The sequence below is a fragment of the Balaenoptera physalus genome, assembly GCF_965194825.1.
Source record: "Balaenoptera physalus genome assembly, chromosome: 5".
Lineage (NCBI taxonomy): Eukaryota > Metazoa > Chordata > Mammalia > Artiodactyla > Balaenopteridae > Balaenoptera > Balaenoptera physalus.
Window position 1 is genome coordinate 26,566,800 of NC_138884.1, and position 25,719 is coordinate 26,592,518.

Here is a 25,719-nt window from a genome sequence, read left to right on the forward strand (position 1 = left end):
GTGCTTCGGTGTAGGTTGTGAGGTTTAATGATATCCTCATCCTGTCCTTTAACTGGTCCACAAGTGGAGAGCAAAGAGCTCAGTACAGAGCTCTTGATGTAAGGCTGTGCATGGCAGATGGCCCTCATGTCAAGTGTCTTGAGTGATGGATGACCTGTGAAAACAAGTTCCTTGACAAATTTTTTAGTGACTGTGTGCAAAGTAATTGGCTTGGAAGGATGTGTAATTGGCTTGGAAGGATGTGGGAGAAGACACCACAAATGTAAAGTATATTTGAATTGCCTCTCAATCAAGAGAAAAAAATAGAAGCAAACAAAAATATTTGGAACCTATGAAATTAAATTTCACTGTAAAAGAAAAATGATCATTTTACATATGAAGAGGCACCCAACCTCAATGATGGTCAGGGGGAAATAAATTACAAAGCCAATGCAATAATTTTTCTTCTATTATATAGAAAACGTAAAGTGCCTTTGTAGCGTCTCTTGTCAACATCAGTGGAAACAAGCCCTTTGATGTACTCTTGCAGGGAGTATACATGACTAATATCCCTTTTGAGGCAGTTTGTCTCCTCTTTTGCTTCTACACTTTCTGGACTTTAGGGGTTCTGTGGTGCTGATGTCTGTGTGATGATCTGGAGATCTGCTATGTCCTTCCACCTCTGGTCAATCTCCTTCAGGCATTGATAACTTGATTTCCTGAAGTAGAAGAAAAAAGGCAAAAAACATCATATACACATTGAAACAAGACAGTGGAATAGAAGGACGTGGAGTTCAAAAAGAAAAAAAAAACAACAAAACCACCAAATAGTTCTGTCTCATTACTTCAACCTCACGCTTCACCCCCAGACAAATCCCAACTCCTGGAAAACCACTATGCAGAGGGAGCTGTCCTCTGGAGGTGGGGAGACTGTAAGGAAGGAGGCTAGAGGTGGGAACCTTACCAGCAGGAGACCTGGAGATCAGGTAACTTTTCAGAGCTCTTCCGGCCCAAAGAGTCCACCATCCTTTGGGGGGATGGGGCTTCGTTAGGGGTAGGAGTGCCCACCTGGATCTGAAGATGGTGGTCCCACGCAGATGGGACCAGGCACTACAGGTCCAAGGAGGGCTCAGTTGCTGCACCACCCTTCCCAGGTCCCTCTGTCCCAGGTCAGTCCAGCCTTGGGACCCAAGCCTGCTCATATTCTAGGGATGGCACAGCAGCCCGGGTCACTGAGGCCTGAGGGGAACATACGAGGCATTTTTTTAAATTTAATTTTTATTTTATATTGCAATTTAGTTGATTTACAATATTGTGTTGTTTCAGGTGTTCAGCAGGTTGATTCAGTTGCACATAGACATATATATATTCTTTTTTCCTATTCTTCTCAATATAGGTTATTAAAGAGTGTTGGGTAGAGTTCCCTGTGCTAAACAGTAGGTCCTTGTTGATTATCAATTTCATATATATTCCGGCATATATGCTAATCCCACCTTCTCTTTCTGCTACCTTTCCCCTTTGGTAAACACATGTTTGTTTTCTAAGTCTATGAGCCGGATATTGTTTTATAAATTGATTCCTTTGTATCAGTGTTTGAATTAGACCTATAAGTGATATCATGTGCTATTCCTCTTTCCTTTCTGACTTACTCCACTTAGTATGATCACTTCTAAGTCCATCCGTGTTGCTGCAAGTGGCATTATTTCAATTTTTATGGCTGAGCAATATGCCATTGTCTATACGTACTCCATCATCTTTGTCCATTCATTGGTCTGTGAACATTTGCTTTGCTTCCATGTCTTGGCCATTGAAAACGCGGATGCTATGGCCGTTGGGGTAGGTGGGTGTTTCCGAATGCTGGTTTTCTCTGGGTATCTCCAAAGGAGTGGGATTGCTGGATCATCTGGTCTCTTTATTATTACTTTTTTAAGGAACCTCCATACTGTTGTTTATCGTGGCAGCTACCAGTTTCCTTTTCCACCAGCAGCGTAGGCAGGTTCCCTTTTCTCCACGCTCTCTCCGGCTCTTACTGTTTGTAGACTTTTTGGTGATGGCCACTGTGACTGGTCCGAGGTGATACCTCCTTGTAGTTTTGATATCCAGTTCTCTCATAAGTAGGGATGGTAAGCACCTTGACTTGTGCTTTTTTTTTTTTTTTTCTTTTATTGGTGTGTGTAGAAGTTACCTCTTTAAATTGGCTTCTTCGTAGAAGTTACCTCTTTAAATTGGCTTCTTCACAGTCGTCAGAGTTCTAAATTCTTTTTCCATTTCCTACCCAAGGACATTTCTTGAGGGCAGGTGTCATTTACAGCCCCCCAGGCTTTGTGAACATGAAGTGCTCATAAGCACTGGTTTTAAAGCTGTCGTTGCGGTATCGGCCACAAGGTGGCAGGATTTCTTCATCCCCAAAGCTGGTTATTCTCGCAACAAGAACCTGAGAGAAAGTTGTGTTTCTGGGTGTAAATTCGAGTGGTATGGGGCTGAACAATCAACCAAGGAGACTTCCCTGGCGGTCCAGTGGTTAACACTCTGATCTTCCAGTATAGGGGCTCGGGTTCAATTTCTGGTCTGGAAAATTGGATTGCCCATGCCACGTGGCCAAAAAAAAAAAAAGAAAAAGAAAAAAAGAGAAAGAGAAACAACCTAAGGAGTTGCGTCTCATTAATTCTTTGCCCTTACACTTCACCCCCGGGCAAATTCCAACCCCTGGGACACCATACTGCAGAGGGAGCTGTCCTCTGGAGGTGGGGAGACTGTAAGGAAGGAGACTAGAGGTGGGAAACTCACCAGCAGGAGACCTGGAGACCAGCTGACTTTTCAGAGCTCTTCCAGCCCAGAGAGCCCACCGTCCTTTGGGTGCCCTGGGCTTGGTTTAGGGGTAGGAGTGCCCACCTGGATCTGGAGATTGTGGTCCCCTGCAGTCGGGACCAGGCACTACAGGTCCAAGGAGGGCTCAATTGCTGCACCATCCTTCCCAGCTCCCTCTGTCCCAGGTCAGTCCATCCTTGGGACCCATGCTGGCTGAGAGTCTAGAGATGCGACACAAGCGCAGGTCACCGAGGCCTGAGAGGGACGTAGGAGGCATTTTGTTTTTTAATTTGTTTTATTTTATATTGGAGTGGATTGATTAACAATGTTGTGTTGTTTTAGGTGTTCAGCAAGTTGATTCAGTTTTACATAGAAATATATCTGGTTTTTTTTCCGATTCTTTTCCTATATAGTTTATTAAAGAGTGTTGGGTAGAGTTTCCTGTGGCATACAGTAGGTCTTTGTTGATTATCGATTTCACGTATATTATGGGGAACATGCTAAACATGCTATACTTCATTTGTCCCTTTCCACCACCTTTCCACTTTGGTATCCATACGTTTGTTTTCTAAGTCTGTGAGGCCGTGTATGTTTTGTAAATTGGTTCCTTTGTATTAATGTCTGGTTTCCACCTTTAAGTCACATCATGTGATATTTCTCTTTCCTTTCTGACTTACTTCACTTAGTATGATCACCCCTAAGTCTGCCCGTGTTGCTTCAACTGGCATTATTTCATTTTTTTTTTTTAACGGCTGAGTAACATTCCATTGTCCCGCACCTGGGCGTATAAACAGCGAAAACCAGAATTTGAAAAACTTTCACCCCAACATTCACTGTAGCACTATTTACAATAGCCAAGACATGGAATCAACCAAAATGTCCATCAACAGATGAATGGATAGAGAAGAACTGGTACATAGACACAATAGAATATTATTCAGCCATAAAAATGAAGGAAATCATGCCACTTGCAGCAATATGGATGGATCTCAGACGATCATACTAAGTGAAGTAAGTCAGACAGAGCAGGACAAATATCATATGATATCCCTTATAGGTGGACTCTAAAAAGTGATACCAATGAACTAATGTCAAGAGAGAAACAGACTCAAAGACTTTGAAAATTAACTTATGGTTACTAAAGAGGAAAGGTGGGGGAATGGGATAAATTACTAGTTTGGGATTAAATATACATACTAAGACATATAAAATAGATAATCAACCAGAACCTATGGTATAGCACAGAGAACTGCTCTCAACTCTCTGTAATAACCTATGTGGGAAAAGAATTAGAAGTTGAATAGACATATGTATATGTAGAAGTAAAGAAGTTGATGTTCACCTACAACAAACACAACACTGTAAATAAATGTTACTCCAATGACAATAAAAATTAAATTAAAATTTAAAAAAGGAAGAGATGAGACACAAGCTTTTGGGTGTCTGTTTTGGCATATGCAACTCTAATTTACAACTCAGGAACACGAATTCCGATGAAGCTGTGTTTCCCGGAGTAACCAGAGTAATAAGTGATACCAGTGAACTAATTTCAAAAAGAGAAACAGATGCAGAGACTCAGAAAACAAACTTACGGTTATCAAAGGGGAATAGTGGGGTGAAGGGATAATTTAGGAGGCTGGGAATAACATATACACACTAAAACAAACCAAATAGATAACCAACAGGGACCAACAGTATAGCTCAAGAAACTCCACTCAACACTCTGTAATAACCTGTATGAGAACAGAACTGAAAAATAACAGATATATGTACACATATAACTGAGTCAACTACACCTACAAAACATGTCAATAAACTTTACTCCAGTAAGAAATAAAAAAAATTAATAAAAAATAAGAAGCAATGATCACAAGCATATGGGTGTCTGTTCTGGCTAATTCCGGTCTAGTTTACAATGCACAGAGGAGTGCAACTAAGGTTCTGGTTGCCCCAATAACCAGGGTTGGGCATGAAGAAATCCGGCCACCTTGTGGTCATTTTCTGCAACAGCAAGTTAAAAATCAGGTCATTTGGGCAGTTAATACTCTCAAGGATTCCAGGGCTGTAAATGCCACCTTCCCTCAAGAAATGTCCTGTGGTAGCTAATGGAAAAAGAAGTTAAAGAGGGCAGCCTTTGAAGATGCCAATTCAAAAGGTAAGTTTTACTCTCACCATTTGAAAAAAAAAAAAAACACATGAAAAGATGTTCAACATTGTTAGTTATTAGAGATGTGCAAATCAAAACTACAAAGAGGTATCACCTTGCACCAGTTAGAATGGCCATCACCAAAAAGTCTACAAACTGTAAATGCTAGCGAGGGAGTGGAGAAAAGGGAACCCTCCTACACTGTTGGTGGGAATGCAAACCGGTCACAGCCACTAGGGAGAACAGTATGGCGGTTCCTTAACAAGCTAAAAATAGAGCTACCGTATGATCCGGCAGTCCCACTCCTGGGTGTGTATCAGGAGAAAACCAGAATTTGAAAAACATGCACCCCAACGTTCACTGCCACACTAGTTACAACAGCCAAGGCATGGAATCAACCAAAATGTCCATCGACAGATGAATCAATAAAGAAGAAGTGGTACATAGAGACAAATGAATATTATTCGCCATGAAAAAGAATGAAATAATGCCATAGCAGCAACGTGGATAGACCTAGAGACGATCACACTAAGTGAAGTAAGTCACACAGAGACAAAAAAATGTCACATGATATCACTTAGTGGTAGAATCAAATAAGTGATACCAAGGAACTACTTTGTAAAAGAGAAACAGACACAGATTTAGAAAAACAACTTATGGTTGCCAAAGGAGAATGTTGGGGGGAAGGGATAAATTAGGACGTTGAGATGTACGTAAACACACTAATACAAACGAAATAGCTAATCAACAGGGACCAACTTTATAGTTCAGGGAACTCTACTCGACACTCTTTAATAACCTATTGGGAACAGAATCAGGAAAAGAATAGATAAATGTATATGTATAACTGAATCAACTTGCTGTACACCTACAAATCACAACATTGTAATTAAACTTTACTCCAGGAAAGAAACAAAAATTAAATTAAAAAAAAAAAACAAGAAGCGATTATCACAGGCATTTGGGTGTATGTTCTGGTTAATTCCCCTGTAATTTACAACACACAGAGGAGTGCAACTAAGGCTCTGGTTGCCCCAGTAACCAGTGTTGGGCATGAAGAAATCCTTCCACCACCCTGTAGTCATTTTCTTTAACAGCAAGTTAAAAACCAGGTCATTTAGGCACTTCATATTCACAAGCACTCCGGGGCTATAAATGACACCTGCCCTCAAGAAATGTCCTGGGGTAGGTAATTGAAAAAGAAGTCAAAGAGGGCAGCCTTTCAACATGCTAATTTCAATAGGTAAATTTTACTCTCACCATTTAAAAAAAAAAAAAAAGCACGTGAAAATTTGTTCAACATAGCTAATTATTAGAGACACGCAAATCGAAATCTCAATGAGGTATCACCTCGCACCAGCCAGAATGGCCATCAACAAAAAGTCTACGAACTGTAAATGCTGGCAAGGGTGTGGAGAAAAGGCAAGCCTCCTACACTGTTGGTGGGACTGTAAACTGGTCAGAGCCACTGTGGAGAACAGTATGAAGGTTCCTTAACAAGCTAAAAATAGACCTAGCATATGACCTGGCAGTCCCACTCCTGGGCATATACCTGGAGAAAACCAGAATTCAAAAAACATGCACCCCAACGTTCACTGCCACACTAGTTACAACAGCCAAGGCATGGAAGCAACCAAAATGTCCATCGACAGATGAATCAATAAAGAAGTGTACATAGAGACTATAGAATATTACTCAGCCATAAAATAGACTGAAATAATGCCATTTGCAGCAACATAGTATAATCATCCCTAGGTCCATCTGTGTGAAGTAAGTCAGATAGAGAAAGACAAATATCATATGATATCACTTATAGGTGGAATCTAAAAATTAATACCAATGAGCTGATTTACAAAAGACAGACTCACAGACTTTGAAAACATATTTATGTTTACCAAAGAGGAAAGGTGGGGTAAAGGGATAAATTAGGTGGTTGGGATTAAATATACATACTAAGACAAATAAAATAGGTAATCAAAAAGAACTACTGTATAGCACAGGGAACTCTGCTCAACATTCTGTAATAACCTATGTGGGATAAGAATTCAAAAATGAATAGACATATGTATATGTAGAACTGAAGAAGTTGATGTTCACCTACAAGGAACACAACATTGTAAATCAACATTACTCCAACAAAAAATAAAAATTAAATTAAATTAAAATTAAAAAATAAGTAATGAGACGCAAGCTTTTGGGTGTTTGTTCTGGTATAGTTGACTCTAATTTACAACCCAGGAACGTGAATCCCACGAAAGCTCTGGTTGCCTGCGTAACCAGAGTTGGTCATGAAGAAATGCTGCCGCCTTGTGGCCATTTTCCATAACAGCAAGTTAAAAACCAGTGCTTCTGGGCATATAGCACTCACAAGTACTGTGGGGCTGTAAATGAACTTGCCCAGAAGAAATGTCTTGGGGCAGGCAATCGAAAATCAATTCAAAAGAGGACAGACTTTGAAGAAGCCAATTTCAACAGGTAAATATTACTCACACTGTAAAAAAAAAAAAGCACGTGCAAAGACGTTAAACATCACTAATTATGAGAGACATGTAAGTCAAAACTACAAGGAGGTATCACATTGCACCTGTCAGAATGGCCATCATCAAAAAGTCTGCAAACAAACAAACAAAAAAGTCTGCAAACAATGCTGGATAGGGAACCTCCTATGCTGTTGGTGGGAATGTAAACTGGTCACAGCCACTATGGAGGTTCCTTAACAAGCTAAAAATCGAGCTATCTATGATCCGGCAGTCCCACGCCTGGGCATATAGCCAGAGAAAACCAGAATTTGAAAAGACACTTGCTCCTCGACTTTCACTGCAACACTATTTACAATAGCCAAGACATGGAAGCAACGAAAATGTTCATCAACAGATGAATGGCTAAAGAAGAAGTGGCACATGGGCACAACAGAATATTATTCAGCCATAAAAAAATAATGAAATACTGCCATTTGCAGCAACACGGGTCAACCTAGAGATGATCATACTAAGTGAAGTAAGTCAGAGAAAGACAAATATCATATGATATCACTTATAGGTGGAACCTAGTAAGTGATAAAAAGTGAACTAATTTGCAAAAGAGAAGCAGACTCAAAGACTTAGAAAACAAACTTATAGTTAACAAAGCGGACTGGTGGGGGGAAGGAATAAATTAGGAGGTTGGGATTAACATATACACACTAATACAAATCAAATAGATAATCACCAGGGACTAACTGTATAGATCAGGGAACTCTGCTCAACACTCTGTAATATCCTATATGGGTACACAATCTGAAAAAGAATGGATATATGTATATGTATAACTGAATCAACTTGCTGTACTCCTACAAAACACAGCATTGTAAATAAACTTTACTCCAATAAAAATAAAAATTAAATATAAAAAAAAATAAGAAGTAATGAGACAAGTTTTGGGGTGTTTTTTTCTGGCACATTCCACTCTATTTTATAACCCAGGAACTCAAGTTTCACTGTGGTTCTTGTGCCCCAGGAACCAGAGTTGGGTATGAAGAAATCCTTCCACCTTGTGGCCATTTACTGTAAAGGCAAGTTTAAAACCAGTGCTTTTGGGCCCTTTAATATTCACAAAGACTTCAGGGTTGTAAATGACAGGTGCCCCCAATAAATGTCCTGGGGTAGGTAATGGAAAAACAATTCAAAACAGGGCAGACTTTCAAGAGGCCAATTTCATGAGGTAAATTTTACTCACACTGTTTTTTTTTTTAAAAAAAAGCACATGAAAAGATGTTCAACATCACTAATTATTAGAGACATGCAAATCAAAACTACAACGAGTTATCACCTCCCACCAGTCAGAATGGCCATCATCAAAAAGTCTACAAACAATAAATGCTGCAGAGGACCTGGAGAAAAGGGTACCTTCCTATGCTGTTAGTGGAATGTAACCTGGTAACAGCCACTATCAAGAAGAGTATGGAGGTTCCTTAAAAAACTAAAAATAGAGCTAGTATATGATCTGGCAGTCCCACTCCTGGGCGTATATCAGGAGAAAACCAGTATTCGAAAGGACACATGGTCCCCAACGTTCACTGCAGCACTATTTACAATAGCCAAGACGTGGAATCAACCAAAATGTCCATTGACAGATGAATGGCTAAAGAAGTGGTACATACAGACAACTGAATATTACTCAGCCATAAAAAAAGAATGAAATAATGCCATTTGCAGTAACGTGGATGGAACTAGAGATGATAATACTAAGTAAGTCAGATAGAGAAAGACAAATATCATACAATATCACTTTTATGTGGCATCTAAAAAAAAGATAGAAATGAACTAATTTACAAAACAGAAAGAGACTCACAGACTTCAAATATCCTTTAGGGAGAAAATTTTAAAAATCTATTACAGGTCATTAAATGTCAACCTGAAAAAAATAAGCAATAATTAACATTGTAAAGGTATTTATTCTCCTCAAATTAATCTGTACCAGGCATTAGCAAACTAAACCTGCAGATCACATCCAGCCCACCATCTTCTTTTGTAAACAAAATTTTATTGAATGGCAAAAAAAGAAACCCACGAGACATCACGTCACACCTGTCAAAATGGCTATTATCCAAAAGTCTACAAATAACAAATGTTATTGAGGATATGGAGAAAAGGGAACCCTAGTACACTGTTGGTAGGATTGTAAATTGGTACACCCACTATGAAAACAATATGGAGGTCCTGAAAAAACTAAAAGTAGAACTATCATATTTGCCAACAATTACACTGCTGGGTATTTGCCCAAAGAAAATGAAAACACCAATTTGACAGGATACATGCACCCCAGTGTTCATAGTAGCATTATTTCCAATTGCCACAATATGGAAGCAAACTAAATGTCTATCAACAGATGAATGGGTAAAGAAGATGTATACACAATAGACCATTACTCAGCCATTAAATAGAATCAAATTCTGCCACTTGCAACAACTTGGATGGGCCTAGAATGTATTATATCTAGTGAAATAAGTTAGAGACAAATGCTCTAGGTTCTCCCTTGTATGTGGAATCTAAGAAATGCAAGAAAGGAATGTATACAACAAAATAGGAATAGACTCAGAGAATAAATTAATGGTTACTGGTGGGGAGAGTGAAGGGGGGAGGGAATGATAGTAGTTTGTTTCTCTTAATCCAATACCCCTATGTAGAATATAAACAAATTAGGATATATTGTACAACCCAGGGAAATATATAGCCATTATTTTGTAATATCTTTAAATGGAGCATAATCTATAAAAATATTAAATCAATATGTTGTACCCCTGAGACTAATGTAATATTGTAAATCAACTATACTTCGATTTAAAAAATGCATACAGTGGCTGAGTGGATTAAAAAAAGATCAATTATATACTGTGTACAAGAGATTCATGTGAACTTTAAGGCCATACGTAGGATAAAACTGAATGACTGGAAAAAAGATATTTCATGCAAATAATAATTACCTGACTAGTCTATTATCAGGCAAAAAAGACTTTAAGTCAAACCTCTCACAGAAACAAAGGTTATCATAAAATGATAAAGTGATTAATTCATCAAGAAATTATGACTATTATAAATATGTATGTATCCAGCATTGGAGCCTCTAAACATATAAAGAAAATATTAACACATATAAAGGGGAAAATGTGCAGAAATGAAATAATGGTAAGAAATGTCAATACCCAACTTTCAACACTGTATAGATCATCCGGACAGATTATCAATCAGAAAACATTGAACTTGAACACACACTTGATAAGTGAACCTGACAGACATATATAATACATGCCACTCAACAGCAGCAAAATTTCCATTCTTCTTAAGTACACATAGAACATTTCCTAGGATAGATCAAATGTTAAGCCACAAAAGAAGTCTTCAAAAATCCAAGAAGATTGAAATCGTATCAAGTAACTTTTCCAACCACAACGGTATGAAGCTGAAATTCAATATTAGGAAGAATAATTGAAAATTCAGGAACACTTAGAAATTGAACATCAAGCTTCTGAAGAGCCAATGTATACAAGAATAAATCAAAAGGGAAATAAAAAACATAAAGCAAACAAAATTGGAAACACGAAGTACATAAACTTATGGAATACAGAAAAAACAATTCAGTTCAAAGAGTTGTATTTACAGTTATAAATGTATATATTTTAAAAAAGTTCTTGAGAGGGGATCAAGATAATAGAGTAGGAAGATACTGAGCTCACCTCCTCCCACGGACACACCCAAATTACAACTTACACAGAAATTACCTCTGTAATGACCTGAAGACTAGCAGAGAAAATTTTCCACAACTGAAGATATAAAGAAGGAGAAACCACAAGGCGGGTAGGAGGATTGGCAACACAGTCTAGTTAGAACCCACATCTCCAGCACAGTGACCCACAGTTGAAGATATCACAACTGCATAGGTCCTCCACAAGGAGGGCAAGGTCTGAGCCCTCCATTAGGCTGCTCAGCCCAGGGTTCCTGCATTGGGAAGAAAAGAACACAGCGGGTCTGGCTTTGAAAACCTGCAGGGCTTACTTTCAGGAGAGCTGAAGGCTAAAGGAAACCGAGACTTTGCTCTCAAAGGGCGCCCACGAAATCTCACATGTTCTTAGTCCCTGTGCGGTGCTGGTGGTTTGAAAGACACCTGGGTCAGACCTACTTGCTCATCTCGGAGAGCTTCTTGGAAAGGCAAGAGGCAGATGGGACTCTTGCTAGGGACTGAGACATTGGCAGGCAACATTTTAGAGTCTTCCCTCTAACTGATTAGTATCAAAGGGCTGCCCCATCAACCACCATGCCTACAGCACTTCTGCACCACCAGGCCTCACAACCAGACACACTGGGGGCCTACCCTGTCTACTTGTGCACCTGGAGCGCCACACAGCCACCCCTGAGGGAGGTGTGCCTTTCCTACCAGCGCCCACGGCAATCACATCATGCTGGGCCTCACGTCAGTTTAGGTCAATGTCCAACCCCGCCTGCCAGCTTGTCCACAGTAGTTGGCTCTGCCAGAACAGAAGGGTGTATGAAGCCCAGAGAGGGGACACCCCTGGAACATCTGGCTCTGCTGGCCACAGGAGAATGTGCTGCTGGGCCCTTTAGGCCATCTCCTGTATAAGGCCACTTCTCCAAGACCAGGAAAGGTAATGAACTGGAGCTAATGAATAGAAAGGCACCGAGAATTAGGAAACATAAGGAAATAGAGGAATATGTTACAAATGAAGTAACAAGACACAACATCAGAAGAACTAGATAAAACAGAGATAAGCATTCTATCCCCCCCACCAAAAAAAGTGTTCAAGGTAGTGATTCCAAAGATGCTCACTCAAGTCAGGAGAAGAATAGATGGACATAGTGAAAACTTCAACAAAAAAAACCCAAACAGCTGAAAAATAAAATAACTGAGATTAAAACACACACACACACACACACACACACACACACACTCACTCTAGAGGGAAGCAACATTAGATTATATAATACAGAAGAACAGATCAGTGATCTGGAAGATAGAGTAGTGAAAATCACCCAAGCTGAGTAGCAAGAAGAAAAAAGAATTAAGACAATAGGTAATGGGACCTCTGAGGCAACATCAAGAATGTTAACATGAGTATCATAGGGGTCCCAGAAAGAGAAGAAGAGAGAAAGGGGCAGAGAACTTATTAGAGGATATAATAACTGATAACTTTCCTAACTGGGGGAAGGAAACAGACATCCAGGTCCAGGAAACACAGAGTCCCAAACAAGATGAAGATAAACAGGTCCACATCCAAACATGTTATAGTTAAAGTATTAAAAATTAAAGATAAAGAAAGATCATAGAAGCAGTGAAATAAAAGCAACTAGTTATGTGCAAGGTATTCCTGTAAGACTATCTGCTGACTTTTCAGCAGACTTTGCAGACCAGGAAGGAATGACAGGATATATTCAACGGGCTAAAAGGAAAAAAGCCTACAAAAAGAATACTCTACCAGCAAGATTACAGTTCAGAATTGAAGGAGAGATCACGAGTTTCCTATACTTGGGACTTCCCTGGTGGTGCAGTGGTTAAGAATCCACCTGCCAATGCAGGGGACACAGGTTTGATCCCTGGTCCGGGAAGATCCCACATGCCATGGAGCAACTAAGCCCATGCACCACAACTACTGAGCCTGTGCTCGAGAGCCCACGAGCCACAACTACTGAAGCCTGCGAGCCACAACTACTGAAACCTGCGTGCCACAACTACTGAAGCCCACATACCTAGGACCTGTACTCCACAACAAAAGAAGCCACCGCAATGAGAAGCCCATGCACCGCAACGAAGAGTAGCCCCACTCGCTGCAACTAGAGAAAGCCTGCACACAGCAACGAAGAACCAAGGCAGCCATAAATAAATAAATAAATAAATATATATATATATTTTAAAAAGGTTTCCCAGACTAGCAAAAGCTAAATGAGTTCATCACTAATAAAGCAGCCTTATAAGAAATGTTGAAGGAATTTACTTAAGCTTAAAAGAAGTGTCACTAATTAGTAACAAGAAAACACACAAAAGTAAAAATCTCACTGAAAAAGTATACATATAGTAAGGGTAGTAGATCAAACACTTATTAAGCTTCTGTAAAGAATAAAAGACAAAAGTAGTGTTTTTTTTTAAAGAGAGAGGGTCCAAATAAATCAGCAATGAAAGAGATGAAGTTACAAGAGACACCACAGAAATACAAAGTATCATGAGATTACTACAAACAATTATACACCAATAAATTGGACAACCTAGAAGAAGTGGATAAATTCCCAGAAACATCAATCTTCCAAGACTGAATCAGAAATAAATAAAAAATCTAAACATAGCAATTACTAGAAATGAAATTGATTCAGTAATCGAAAAACTCCCACTAAACAGAAGTGCAGCACCAGGTGGCTTCACTCATAAATTCTACCAAACATTCAAAGGAAAGTTAACATCTATCCTTCTCAAACTGTCCCCCATAATTGAAGACGTATTGTTTCCAGACTTATTTTCTGAGGCCAGCATCACCCATAGATGAAAACCAGATAAAGACACTATCAAAAAAAGTAAATTACAGGTGCAAAGCCCTGATAAACATAGATGCAAAAATCCTCAACAAAATATTAGTAAACTGAATTCAACAATATATTAAAAGAACCATACACTATGATCAAATGGGATTTATCTTGCCAATGCAGGAACGATTCAATACATGCAAATCATTTAAGTGACAGACCAGATTAGCAGAACAAAGGATAAAATCACATGACCATCTTCATACCTCCAGCAAAAAGCATATGGCAAAATTCAACAAAATTCAAATTTTGATTTATGATAAAAACTCTCAGCAAAGTGGGTATAAAGGCAACATACATTTCTATAATAAAGGGCATGTATGACAAAATCAGAGCTAACATCATACTCAACGGCTAAAAGCTGAGAGAATTTCCTCTAAGAACAGGAGCATGCCAAGGAGCCCTCCTCTCACCACTTTTATTCAACACAGTATTAATAGTCCTGCCACAGCAAGAAGACAAAAATAAAGATAAAAAATGGGATCTAATTTGTCAAGGACGTAAAACTGTCACTGTTCGCAAATGACGTGATAATATGTAAAGAAAACCCTAAAGGTTTCACCAACAAATTAGGATAAATAAATTCAGTAAATTTGAAGTATATACAATTAATATACAGAAGTCTGTTATTTTTCCCTGCACTAATAACAAACTATCAGAGAAATTAAGGCAAAAACATTTATAATTATATTAAAAATAATAAAATGCCTAGGAATAAATTTAACCATGGAGGTGAAAGATTTATATACTGAAAATTATAAGACATTGATGAAGGAAATTGAAGATGACATAAATAAATGAAAAGATATCCCATGCTCTTGGATTGGAAGAATTAATCTTTTTATTTTTTTATTTTTTTTAATGTCTGAAACATTTATATTAACATATTTCCATACATATTTCCATACAAATACAAATATAAGATTTTTAGAAATTTCATGTAATGTCTGAAACATTTATATTAACATATTTCCATACATATTTCCATACAAATACAAATAAAAGATTTTTAGGAATTTCATGTAATGTCTGAAACATTTATATTAACATATTTCCATACAAATAACCCAATGAAAGTTTAGTATTAGTTGTTTTGTTTGTTTTTTTATACTGCAGGTTCTTATTAGGCATCAATTTTATACATATCAGTGTATACATGTCAATCCCAATCGCCCAATTCAGCACACCACCATCCCCACCTCACCGCAGTTTTCCCCCCTTGGTGTCCATATGTCCATTCTCTACATCTGTGTCTCAACTTCTGCCCTGCAAACTGGCTCATCTGTACCATTTTTCTAGGTTCCACATACATGCATTAATATATGATATTTGTTTTTCTCTTTCTGACTTACTTCACTCTGTATGACAGTCTCTAGATCCATCCACGTCTCAACAAATGACTCAATTTCGTTCCTTTTTATGGCTGAGTAATATTCCATTGTATATATGTACCACAACTTCTTTATCCATTCGTCTGTTGATGGGCATTTAGGTTGCTTCCATGACCTGGCTATTGTATATAGTGCTGCAATGAACATTCGGGTGCATGTGTCTTTTTGAATTACGGTTTTCGCTGGGTATATGCCCAGTAGTGGGATTGCTGGGTCATATGGTAATTCTATACTTAGTTTTTTAAGGAACCTCCATATTGTTCTCCATAGTGGCTGTATCAATTTACATTCCCACCAACAGTGCAAGAGGGTTCCCTTTTCTCCACACCCTCTCCAGCATTTGTTGTTTGTAGATTTTCTGATGATGCCCATTCTAACAGGAGTGAGGTGATACCTCATTGTAGTTTTGATTTGCATTTCTCTAATAATTAGTGATGTTGAGCAGCTTTTCATGTGCTTTGTGGCCGTCTGTATGTCTTCTTTGGAGAAATGTCTATTTAGGTCTTCTGCCCATTTTTGGATTGGGGTGTTTGTTTCTTTGATATTGAGCTGAATGAGCTGTTTATATATTTTGGAGATTAATCCTTTGTCCGTTGATTCATTTGCAAATATTTTCTCCCATTCTGAGGGTTGTCTTTTCGTCTTGTTTATGGTTTCCTTTGCTGTGCAAAAGCTTTGAAGTTTCATTAGGTCCCACTTGTTTATTTTTGTTTTTATTTCCATTACTCTAGGAGGTGGATCAAAAAAGATCTTGCTGTGATTTATGTCAAAGAGTGTTCTTCCTATGTTTTCCTCTAAGAGTTTTATAGTGTCCAGTCTTATATTTAGGTCTCTAATCCATTTTGAGTTTATTTTTGTGTATGGTGTTAGGGAGTATTCTAATTTCATTCTTTTACATGTAGCTGTCCAGTTTTCCCAGCACCACTTACTGATGAGACTGTCTTTTCTCCATTGTATATCTTTGCCTCCTTTGTCATAGATTAGTTGACCATAGGTGCGTGGGTTAATCTCTGGGCTTTCTATCTTGTTCCATTGATCTATGTTTCTGTTTTTGTGCCAGTACCATATTGTCTTGATTACTGTAGCTTTGTAGTATAGTCTGAAGTCAGGGAGTCTGATTCCTCCAGCTCCATTTTTTTGCCTCAAGACTGCTTTGGCTATTCGGGGTCTTTTGTGTCTCCATACAAATTTTAAGATGATTTGTTCTAGCTCTGTAAAAAATGCCATTGGTAATTTGATAGGGATTGCATTGAATCTGTAGATTGCTTTGGGTAGTATACTCATTTTCACAATGTTGATTCTTCCAATCCAAGAACATGGTATATCTCTCCATCTGTTGGTATCATCTTTAATTTCTTTCATCAGTGTCTTATAGTTTTCTGCATACAGGTCTTTTGTCTCCCTAGGTAGGTTTATTCCTAGGTATTTTATTCTTTTTGTTGCAATGGTAAATGGGAGTGTTTCCATAATTTCTCTTTCAGATTTTTCATCATTAGTGTATAGGAATGCAAGAGATTTCTGTGCATTAATTTTGTATCCTGCAACTTTACCATATTCATTAATTAGCTCTAGCAGTTTTCTGGTGGCAGTTTTAGGATTCTCTATGTATAGTATCGTGTCATCCGCAAACAGTGACAGTTTTACTTCCTCTTTTCCAATTTGTATTCCTTTTATTTCTTTTTCTTCTCTGATTGCCGTGGCTAGGACTTCCAGAACTATGTTGAATAATAGTGGTGAGAGTGGACATCCTTGTCTCGTTCCTGATCTTAGAGGAAATGCTTTCAGTTTTTCACCATTGAGAATGATGTTTGCTGTGGGTTTGTCATATATGGCCTTTATTATGTTGAGGTAGGTTCCCTCTATGCCCACTTTCTGGAGAGTTTTTATCATAAATGGGTGTTGAATTTTGTCAAAAGCTTTTTCTGCATCTATTGAGATGATCATATGGTTTTTATTCTTCAGTTTGTTAATATGGTGTATCACATTGATTGATTTGCGTATATTGAAGAATCCTTGCATCCCTGGGATAAATCCCACTTGATCGTGGTGTATGATCCTTTTAATGTGTTGTTGGATTCTGTTTGCTAGTATTTTGTTGAGGATTTTTGCATCTATATTCATCAGTGATATTGGTCTGTAATTTTCTTTTTTTGTAGTGTCTTTGTCTGGTTTTGGTATCAGGGTGATGGTGGCCTCATAGAATGAGTTTGGGAGTGTTCCTTCCTCTGCAATTTTTTGGAAGAGTTTGAGAAGGATGGGTGTTAGCTCTTCTCTAAATGTTTGATAGAATTCACCTGTGAAGCCATCTGGTCCTGGACTTTTGTTTGTTGGAAGATTTTTAATCACAGTTTCAATTTCATTACTTGTGATTGGTCTGTTCATATTTTCTGTTTCTTCCTGATTCAGTCTTGGAAGGTTATACCTTTCTAAGAATTTGTCCATTTCTTCCAGGTTGTCCATTTTATTGGCATAAAGTTGCTTATAGTAGTCTCTTAGGATGTTTTGTATTTCTGCAGTGTCTGTTGTAACTTCTCCTTTTTCATTTCTGATTTTATTGATTTGAGTCCTCTCCCTCTTTTTCTTGATGAGTCTGGCTAATGGCTTATCAATTTTGTTTATCTTCTCAAAGAACCAACTTTTAGTTTTATTGATCTTTGCTATTGTTTTCTTTGTTTCTATCTCATTTATTTCTGCTCTGATCTTTATGATTTCTTTCCTTCTGCTAACTTTGGGTTTTGTTTGTTCTTCTTTCTCTAGTTTCTTTAGGTGTAAGGTTAGATTGTTTACTTGAGATTTTTCTTGTTTTTTTAGGTAGGCTTGTATAGCTATAAACTTCCCTCTTAGAACCGCTTTTGCTGCATCCCATAGGTTTTGGGTCGTCGTGTTTTCATTGTCATTTGTCTCTAGGTATTTTTTTATTTCCTCTTTGATTTCTTCAGTGATCTTTTGGTTATTTAGTAACGTATTGTTTAGCCTCCATGTGTTTGTCTTTTTTACGTTTTTTTCCCTGTAATTCATTTCTAATCTCATAGCGTTGTGGTCAGAAAAGATGCTTGGTATGATTTCAATTTTCTTAAATTTACTGAGGTTTGATTTGTGACCCAAGATGTGATCTATCCTGGAGAATGTTCCGTGCGCACTTGAGAAGAATGTGTAATCTGCTGTTTTTGGATGGAATGTCCTATATATATCAATTAAATCTATCTGGTCTATTGTGTCATTTAAAGCTTCTGTTTCCTTATTTATTTTCATTTTGGATGATCTGTCCATTGGTGTAAGTGAAGTGTTAAAGTCCCCCACTATTATTGTGTTACTGTCGATTTCCTCTTTTATAGCTGTTAGCAGTTGCCTTATGTATTGAGGTGCTCCTATGTTGGGTGCATATATATTTATAATTGTTATATCTTCTTCTTGGATTGATCCCTGGATCATTATGTAGTGTCCTTCCTTGTCTCTTGTAACATTCTTTATTTTAAAGTCTATTTTATCTGATATGAGTATAGCTACTCCAGCTTTCTTTTGATTTCCATTTGCATGGAATATCTTTTTCCATCCCCTAACTTTCAGTCTGTATGTGTCCCTAGGTCTAAAGTGGGTCTCTTGTAGACAGCATATATATGGGTCCTGTTTTTGTATCCATTCAGCCAGTCTATGTCTTTTGGTTGGAGCGTTTAATCCATTCACGTTTAAGGTAATTATCGATATGTATGTTCCTATGACCATTTTCTTAATTGTTTTGGGTTTGTTTTTGTAGGTCCTTTTCTTCTCTTGTGTTTCCCACTTAGAGAAGTTCCTTTAGCATTTGTTGTAGAGCTGGTTTGGTGGTGCTGAATTCTCTTAGCTTTTGCTTGTCTGTAAAGCTTTTGATTTCTCCATCAAATCTAAATGAGATCCTTGCCGGGTAGAGTAATCTTGGTTGTAGGTTCTTCCCTTTCATCACTTTAAGTATATCATGCCACTCCCTTCTGGCTTGCAGAGTTTCTGCTGAGAAATCAGCTGTTAACCTTATGGGAGTTCCCTTGTATGTTATTTGTCGTTTTTCCCTTGCTGCTTTCAATAATTTTTCTTTGTCTTTAATTTTTGCCACTTTGATTACTATGTGTCTCGGCGTGTTTCTCCTTGGGTTTATTCTGTATGGGACTCTCTGCGCTTCCTGGACTTGGGTGGCTATCTCCTTTCCCATGTTAGGGAAGTTTTCGACTATAATCTCTTCAAATATTTTCTCTGGTCCTTTCTCTCTCTCTTCTCCTTCTGGGACCCCTATAATGCGAATGTTGTTGCGTTTAATGTTGTCCCAGAGGTCTCTTAGGCTGTCTTCATTTCTTTTCATTCTTTTTTCTTTAGTCTGTTCCGCAGCAGTGAATTCCACCATTCTGTCTTCCAGGTCACTTATCCGTTCTTCTGCCTCAGTTATTCTGCTATTGATTCCTTCTAGTGTTGTTTTCATTTCAGTTATTGTATTGGTCATTTCTGTTTGTTTGTTCTTTAATTCTTCTAGGTCTTTGTTAATCATTTCTTGCATCTTCTCAATCTTTGCCTCCATTCTTATTCCGAGGTCCTGGATCATCTTCACTATCATTATTCTGAATTCTTTCTCTGGAAGGTTGCCTATCTCCACTTCATTTAGTTGTTTTTCTGGGGTTTTTTCTTGTTCCTTCATCTGGTATATAGCCCTCTGCCTTTTCATCTTCTCTATCTTTCTGTAACTGTGGTTTTTGGTCCACAGGCTGCAGGATTGTAGTTTTTCTTGCTTCTGCTCTCTGCCCTCTCGAATTAATCTTTTTAAAATAGCCATATGACTCAAAGCAACCTATAGAGTTAAAGCGATCCCCATCAAAATACCCATGACATTTTTCCACAGAACTAGAACAGATAAGCCTAAAATAAATACAGAACCACAAAATATCCACATTGTCAAAGGAATCCTGAGAAAAAAAAACCAAAGCTAGAGATAGCATGCTCCCTGACTACAAAGCTACAATAATAACAAAAACAGACACATAGACCAATGGAATAGAATAGAGAGCCCAGAAAGGAACCCACACACTTATGGTGAATAAATCTACTACAGAGGAGGCAAGAATACTCACTAGAGAAAAGACAGTCTCTTCAATAAATGGTAAAACTGGACAGCTACATGTAAAATCATGAAATTAGAACATTTCCTCACACCATACACAAATATAAATTCAAAATGGATTAAGGATCTAAATGTAATAAACCAAACCATAAAACTCCTAAGAGAGAACATAGGCAGAACACAGTTAAATTGTAGCAATATATTTTTGGATCTGGCCTCTAAGGCAAAAGGAATAAAAGCAAAAGTAAATAAATGGGACCTAAATAAACTTAAGAGCTTTTGCACAGCAATGAAAACCATCAACAATATAAAAATTCAAAGTGCACAATGGAAAAAAATATTTGCAAATGATATGACTGACAAAGGGTTAATATCCAAAATATATAACTGGCTCATACAACTCAATATCAAAAAACAAATAAACAACACAATCAGTAATGGGCAGAAGACATGAACAGACATCTTTCCAAAGAAGACACATGGATGGTTAAAAAGCACATGAAAAGATGCTCAGCATCATTAACTATTAGAGAAGTTGAATTCAAAACAACAATGAGATATCAACCTCACACCTGTCAAAATAGTTGTTATCAAAATGTCTACAAATAAATTTTGGAGAGGATGTGGAGAAAAGTGAACCCCTGTACACTGTTGGTAGGATTGTCAACTGTAGGCACTATGGAAAATAGTATGGAGGGTCCTCAAAAAGCTAAAAATAGAACTACCATATGATCCATCAGTAACTCTCCTGGACACATATCTAGGAAAAAATAAAAACACTAATTCAAAAAGATACATAGACCCCAATGTTCATAGCAGCACTCTTGACAATGGCCAAGATATGAAAGCAACCCAAATGCCCATGAATAGACAAATGGATAAAGAAGATATGGTATATATGTACAGTGGAATATTAGACAGCCATAAAAAGAATGAAATTCTGCCATTTGCAGCAATATGGATGGACCTAGAGAATATTATGCTTAATGAAGTAAGTCAGAGAAAGACAAATACTGTGTGATATCATTTATATGTGGAATCTAAAAATAATACGAATGAATGTATATGCAAAACAGAAACAGACTCACAGATATATAAACAAACTAGTGGTTACCAGTGGGGGCACGTAAGGGGAGGGGCAAAGTAGGAGTATAGGATTAAGAGGTACAAACTATTATGTATAAAGTAGATAAGCAACAAAGATATATTGTATAGGACAGGGAATTATAGCCATTATCTGTAACAACTTTTAATCAAGTATAATCTGTAAAAAAAATACTGTATCACTATGCTGTACACCTGAAACTAACATTGTAAATAAACAGTAATTTTAAAAAATAAATTAAATAAAAATAATTGGGTAGAGGAGCTGAATACACATTTTTCAAAAAAAAAAAAAAAAAAATACAGATGGCCAAAAGGCACATGGAAACATGCTCAACATCACTAATCATCAGGGTAACGCAAATCAAAACCACAACAAGATATCACCTTACAGTTGTCAGAATGGCTATCATCAATATGACAACAATTAAGTGTTGCTGAGGATATGGAGAAAAAACTCACTTGCATTGTTGCTAAGAATGTAAATCAGTGCAGCCACTATTGAAAACATTATGGAGGGCTCTGAAAACTTAAAAAAAAATAAAGCTACCATATGATTTAGGAATTCCACTTTTGGTTATTTAACCAAAGAAAACAAAACCAAGCAAAAAACTAATTTAAAGAGATATATGCACATTGTTCATATGTTTTATATATATATATATGCACTATGTTCATTGCAATATAACTTACAATAGCCAATATATGGTAGCAACCTAAATGTTCAATGATAAATTGATAAAAAAGTGATATACATATATATACACACATATACATATTTATGTACACCTATACACACATAGATACACATATACATACACATATATAGATACATATATTGTTATATATATTACTCAGTCATAAAAAGATGAAATCTTGCCATTTGTGACCACATGAATGGACCTAGAGAGTATTATGTTAAGTGAAGTAAGTCACATAGAAAAAGACAAATACCACATGATCTCACTTATATGTGTAATCTAAAAACAAAAACACAACAAAACCAGTCTTACAGACACAGTTAAAAAATTGGTGGTTGCAAGAGGGGAGGTGAGTGGGTGTTGGACAAGACAGGTGAAGGGGCATAAGAAGTACAAAATTCCAGTTATAAAATAAAAATTGACAAGAATTTAATATACAGAACAAAGAGTATGGTTCATGATATTGCAATAACTGTGGATGGGGACAGACGGTTACTAAACTCATCATGGTGATTATTTTGTAATAAACTTAAATGCTGAATCATTATGTTGTACATCCGAAACTAACATACTATTGTATGTCAACTATTCTTCAATTAAAAAAAAAAAAAGAAAAGGAATGCATGCCTGACAGCATTTTAACTGAGCCATTTCTTGGGAGTGTGTTTGTAACAAACAGCCTTGAGGAGTGAGGTAATGTGTCTCCCTCAGACAAGCAGTAAGCTTGCCAACCTCTCATTTTAAAAGCAATGGAGTCCTCAAACTCAGTGGAGTTCATCAATGTAACACAACTGAGTACAAATAACACCCAACTGGATCCCTCTGTGTCATCCCTGTTGGAACAGGTGGGAGAGGGAGAACCAATACAATATTATGCTCACGCTTGCTGTGCCATAAGTAATAAAATCTTTTGTCTCTGAAAAAAAATCTCAACTAAAGAACCTAACTTTACAACAAAAGGAACTATAAAAAGAACAAACTAAGACCAATATTGGCAGAATGAAATAAATAATAAGGATTAGCAGTTATAAAACTAATAGAAGGACCTGCTGCATAGCACAGGGAACTCCACTCATTATTCTGTAATGACCTATATGGGAAAAGAATATTAAAAAGAGTAGATATATATATGTGTATAACTGATTCACTTTACTGTACACATGAAATTAACACAACATTGTAAATCAACTATACTCCAATAAATTTTTTTTAAAAAGTAATAAAGACCACATATATAGTAGAAAGATAATAATATTAAGGAGTTTTTTTGGAAAAAGATAAAACTGACAAACTGTTAGAATAACTAAGAAAAAGAGAGTATATATACATACATAATATATATATAAAACCATTACACTGATGCCACAGAAATACAAAGGACAATAAGAGACTACTAAGTATTAACAATCATATGCAAACAACTTGAATTACATACAAAAAAAATGGACAAACTCCTAGAAACATACAACCTACCAAGACTAAGTAGTTAAGAAATAGAACATCTGAATAGACCAGTAATGAGTAAAAAGAATGAAACAGTACTGAAAAACCTCTCAATAAATAAAATCCCAGGACCAGGTGGTTTTACTGGTGAATTATGCCAAATATTTAAAGAGAAATTAAAGCTAAGACTTCTTAAATACTTCCAAAAATTTAAAGAGGAGGGAACACTTTCAAACCATCTTATGAGGCATTACTCCAATATCAAAACTAGATGAGGGAACTAAGAGAAAAGTACGGATCAATATCCCTGAAAAACATAGATGAAATATACTCAAAATACTGGCAAACTAAGTTCAACAGCACATTAAAAGGATCATTCACCATGATCAAGTGGGATTTATGCCTGGATGCAGGATGGCTCAATATATGCAAATCAATAAATGTGTTACATCACGTTAAGAAAATAAAGGGAAAATATGGTCATATTAATAGATACAGAAAAATTATTTGACAAAATCCAACTTCATTTCATGAAAATTACTGTCAAGAAATTAGTTATAGAAGGAATATACCTCAACACATTAAAAGTCATATGACAAGCCAAAGCTAACAGTATATTGAATTATGAATCATGAAAGCATTTCTTCTAAGTTTTGGACCAAGACATGGTTACCTATTCTTGCCTTTTCTATTCAGCATAGTACTGGAATTCCTAACAAGAACAAGTAGGCAAGAAAAATAAAGAAAATAAATCCTAATCATAAAACTAAAGCTAAATTTTCTCTGTTTGCAGATGACATGTTTTTATATCTACAAAACCCTAAACATGCCACCTCCAAAAAACTGTTCAAACTAATAAATAAATAAAGCTGCAGGATACAAAATCAACATACAAAAATCATTTGTGTCTTTATACACTAACAACAGAAACTATCAGAAAAGGTTAAACAAGTCCCATTTACAATAGCACCCAAAAGAATAAAATACTTATGAATAAAGTTAACCAAGAATGTGAAAGACCCGTACGCTGAAAACTATAAAATATTGATGAAAGAATTTGAAGAAGATGCAAATAAATGGAAAGATCGCCCATGTTAATGGATTGAATAAATTAATATTGTTAAAATGTCCATACTACCCAAAGCAATCTACAGAGTTAATGCAATTTATGTCAAAATTCTGAAGACACTTTCCCCAGAAAATAGAAAAAGAAATCTTAAAATTCATATGGAACCTTAAAAGACTCAAAATATCCAAAGCAATCTTAAGCACAAAGAGCAAAGCTGAAGGCATCATGCTTCATAATTTCAAACCATACTACAAAAGCATAGTAATCAAAGCAGTATGGTAGCAGTATAAAAACAGACATATAGAACAACAGAACGAAATACAGACCTCAGAAATAAATCCACATATTTACAATCCATTGATCTTTGACAAAAGCGCCGGGAATATACAATGAAGAAATGATCCTCTCTTCGTAATTTAGTGGGAAACTGAATATTCACAAGCATAGGGAAGAAATTAGACCCATATCTCACACTATATACAAAAATTAATTCAAAGTGGTTTAGAGAATTAAATATAAGATCTGAAACTGTAAAATTAATAGAAGAAGATAAAGGGGAAAAAAAAACTTCTTGACAGTGGTATGTATGGGCAATGTAGTTTTGGATATGACCCCAAAAGCACAGGCAACAAAAGCAAAAAATAAATAACTAAAATTGAAAAATAGATTTCATTAAACTATAAAGGTTTGGACTTCCCTGGTGGCTCAGTGGTTAAGAATCCGCCTGCCACAAGGAAGCAACCTAAGTGTCCATCGACAGATGACTGGATGAAGAAGATGTGGCACATATATACAATGGAATATTACTCAGCCATAAAAAGAAACAAAATTGAGTTATTTGCAGTGAGGTGGATGGACCTAGAGTCTGTCATACAGAGTGAAGGAAGTCAGAAAGAGAAAAACAAATACCGTATGCTAACACATATATATGGAATC

At 36.8% G+C, this 25,719-nt stretch overlaps 1 protein-coding gene across 6 annotated transcripts in view; it reads right to left on the reverse strand.

Moving 5' to 3' along the window:
* Positions 1-228: 228 nt before the first annotated feature.
* LOC309661606 (uncharacterized protein) overlaps positions 229-25,719 on the reverse strand; it is a 74,946-nt gene continuing 49,455 nt past the window's right edge. For all 6 annotated transcript variants that reach the window (XR_014264088.1, XR_014264089.1, XR_014264090.1 and 3 more), the window contains one exon: positions 229-698. Coding sequence is in view for 3 of the 6 variants with exons in the window: in XM_082463482.1 (XP_082319608.1) it covers positions 599-698 (100 nt within the window). In the remaining 3 variants the exon portion in view is untranslated. The remainder of the gene's footprint in view (positions 699-25,719) is intronic.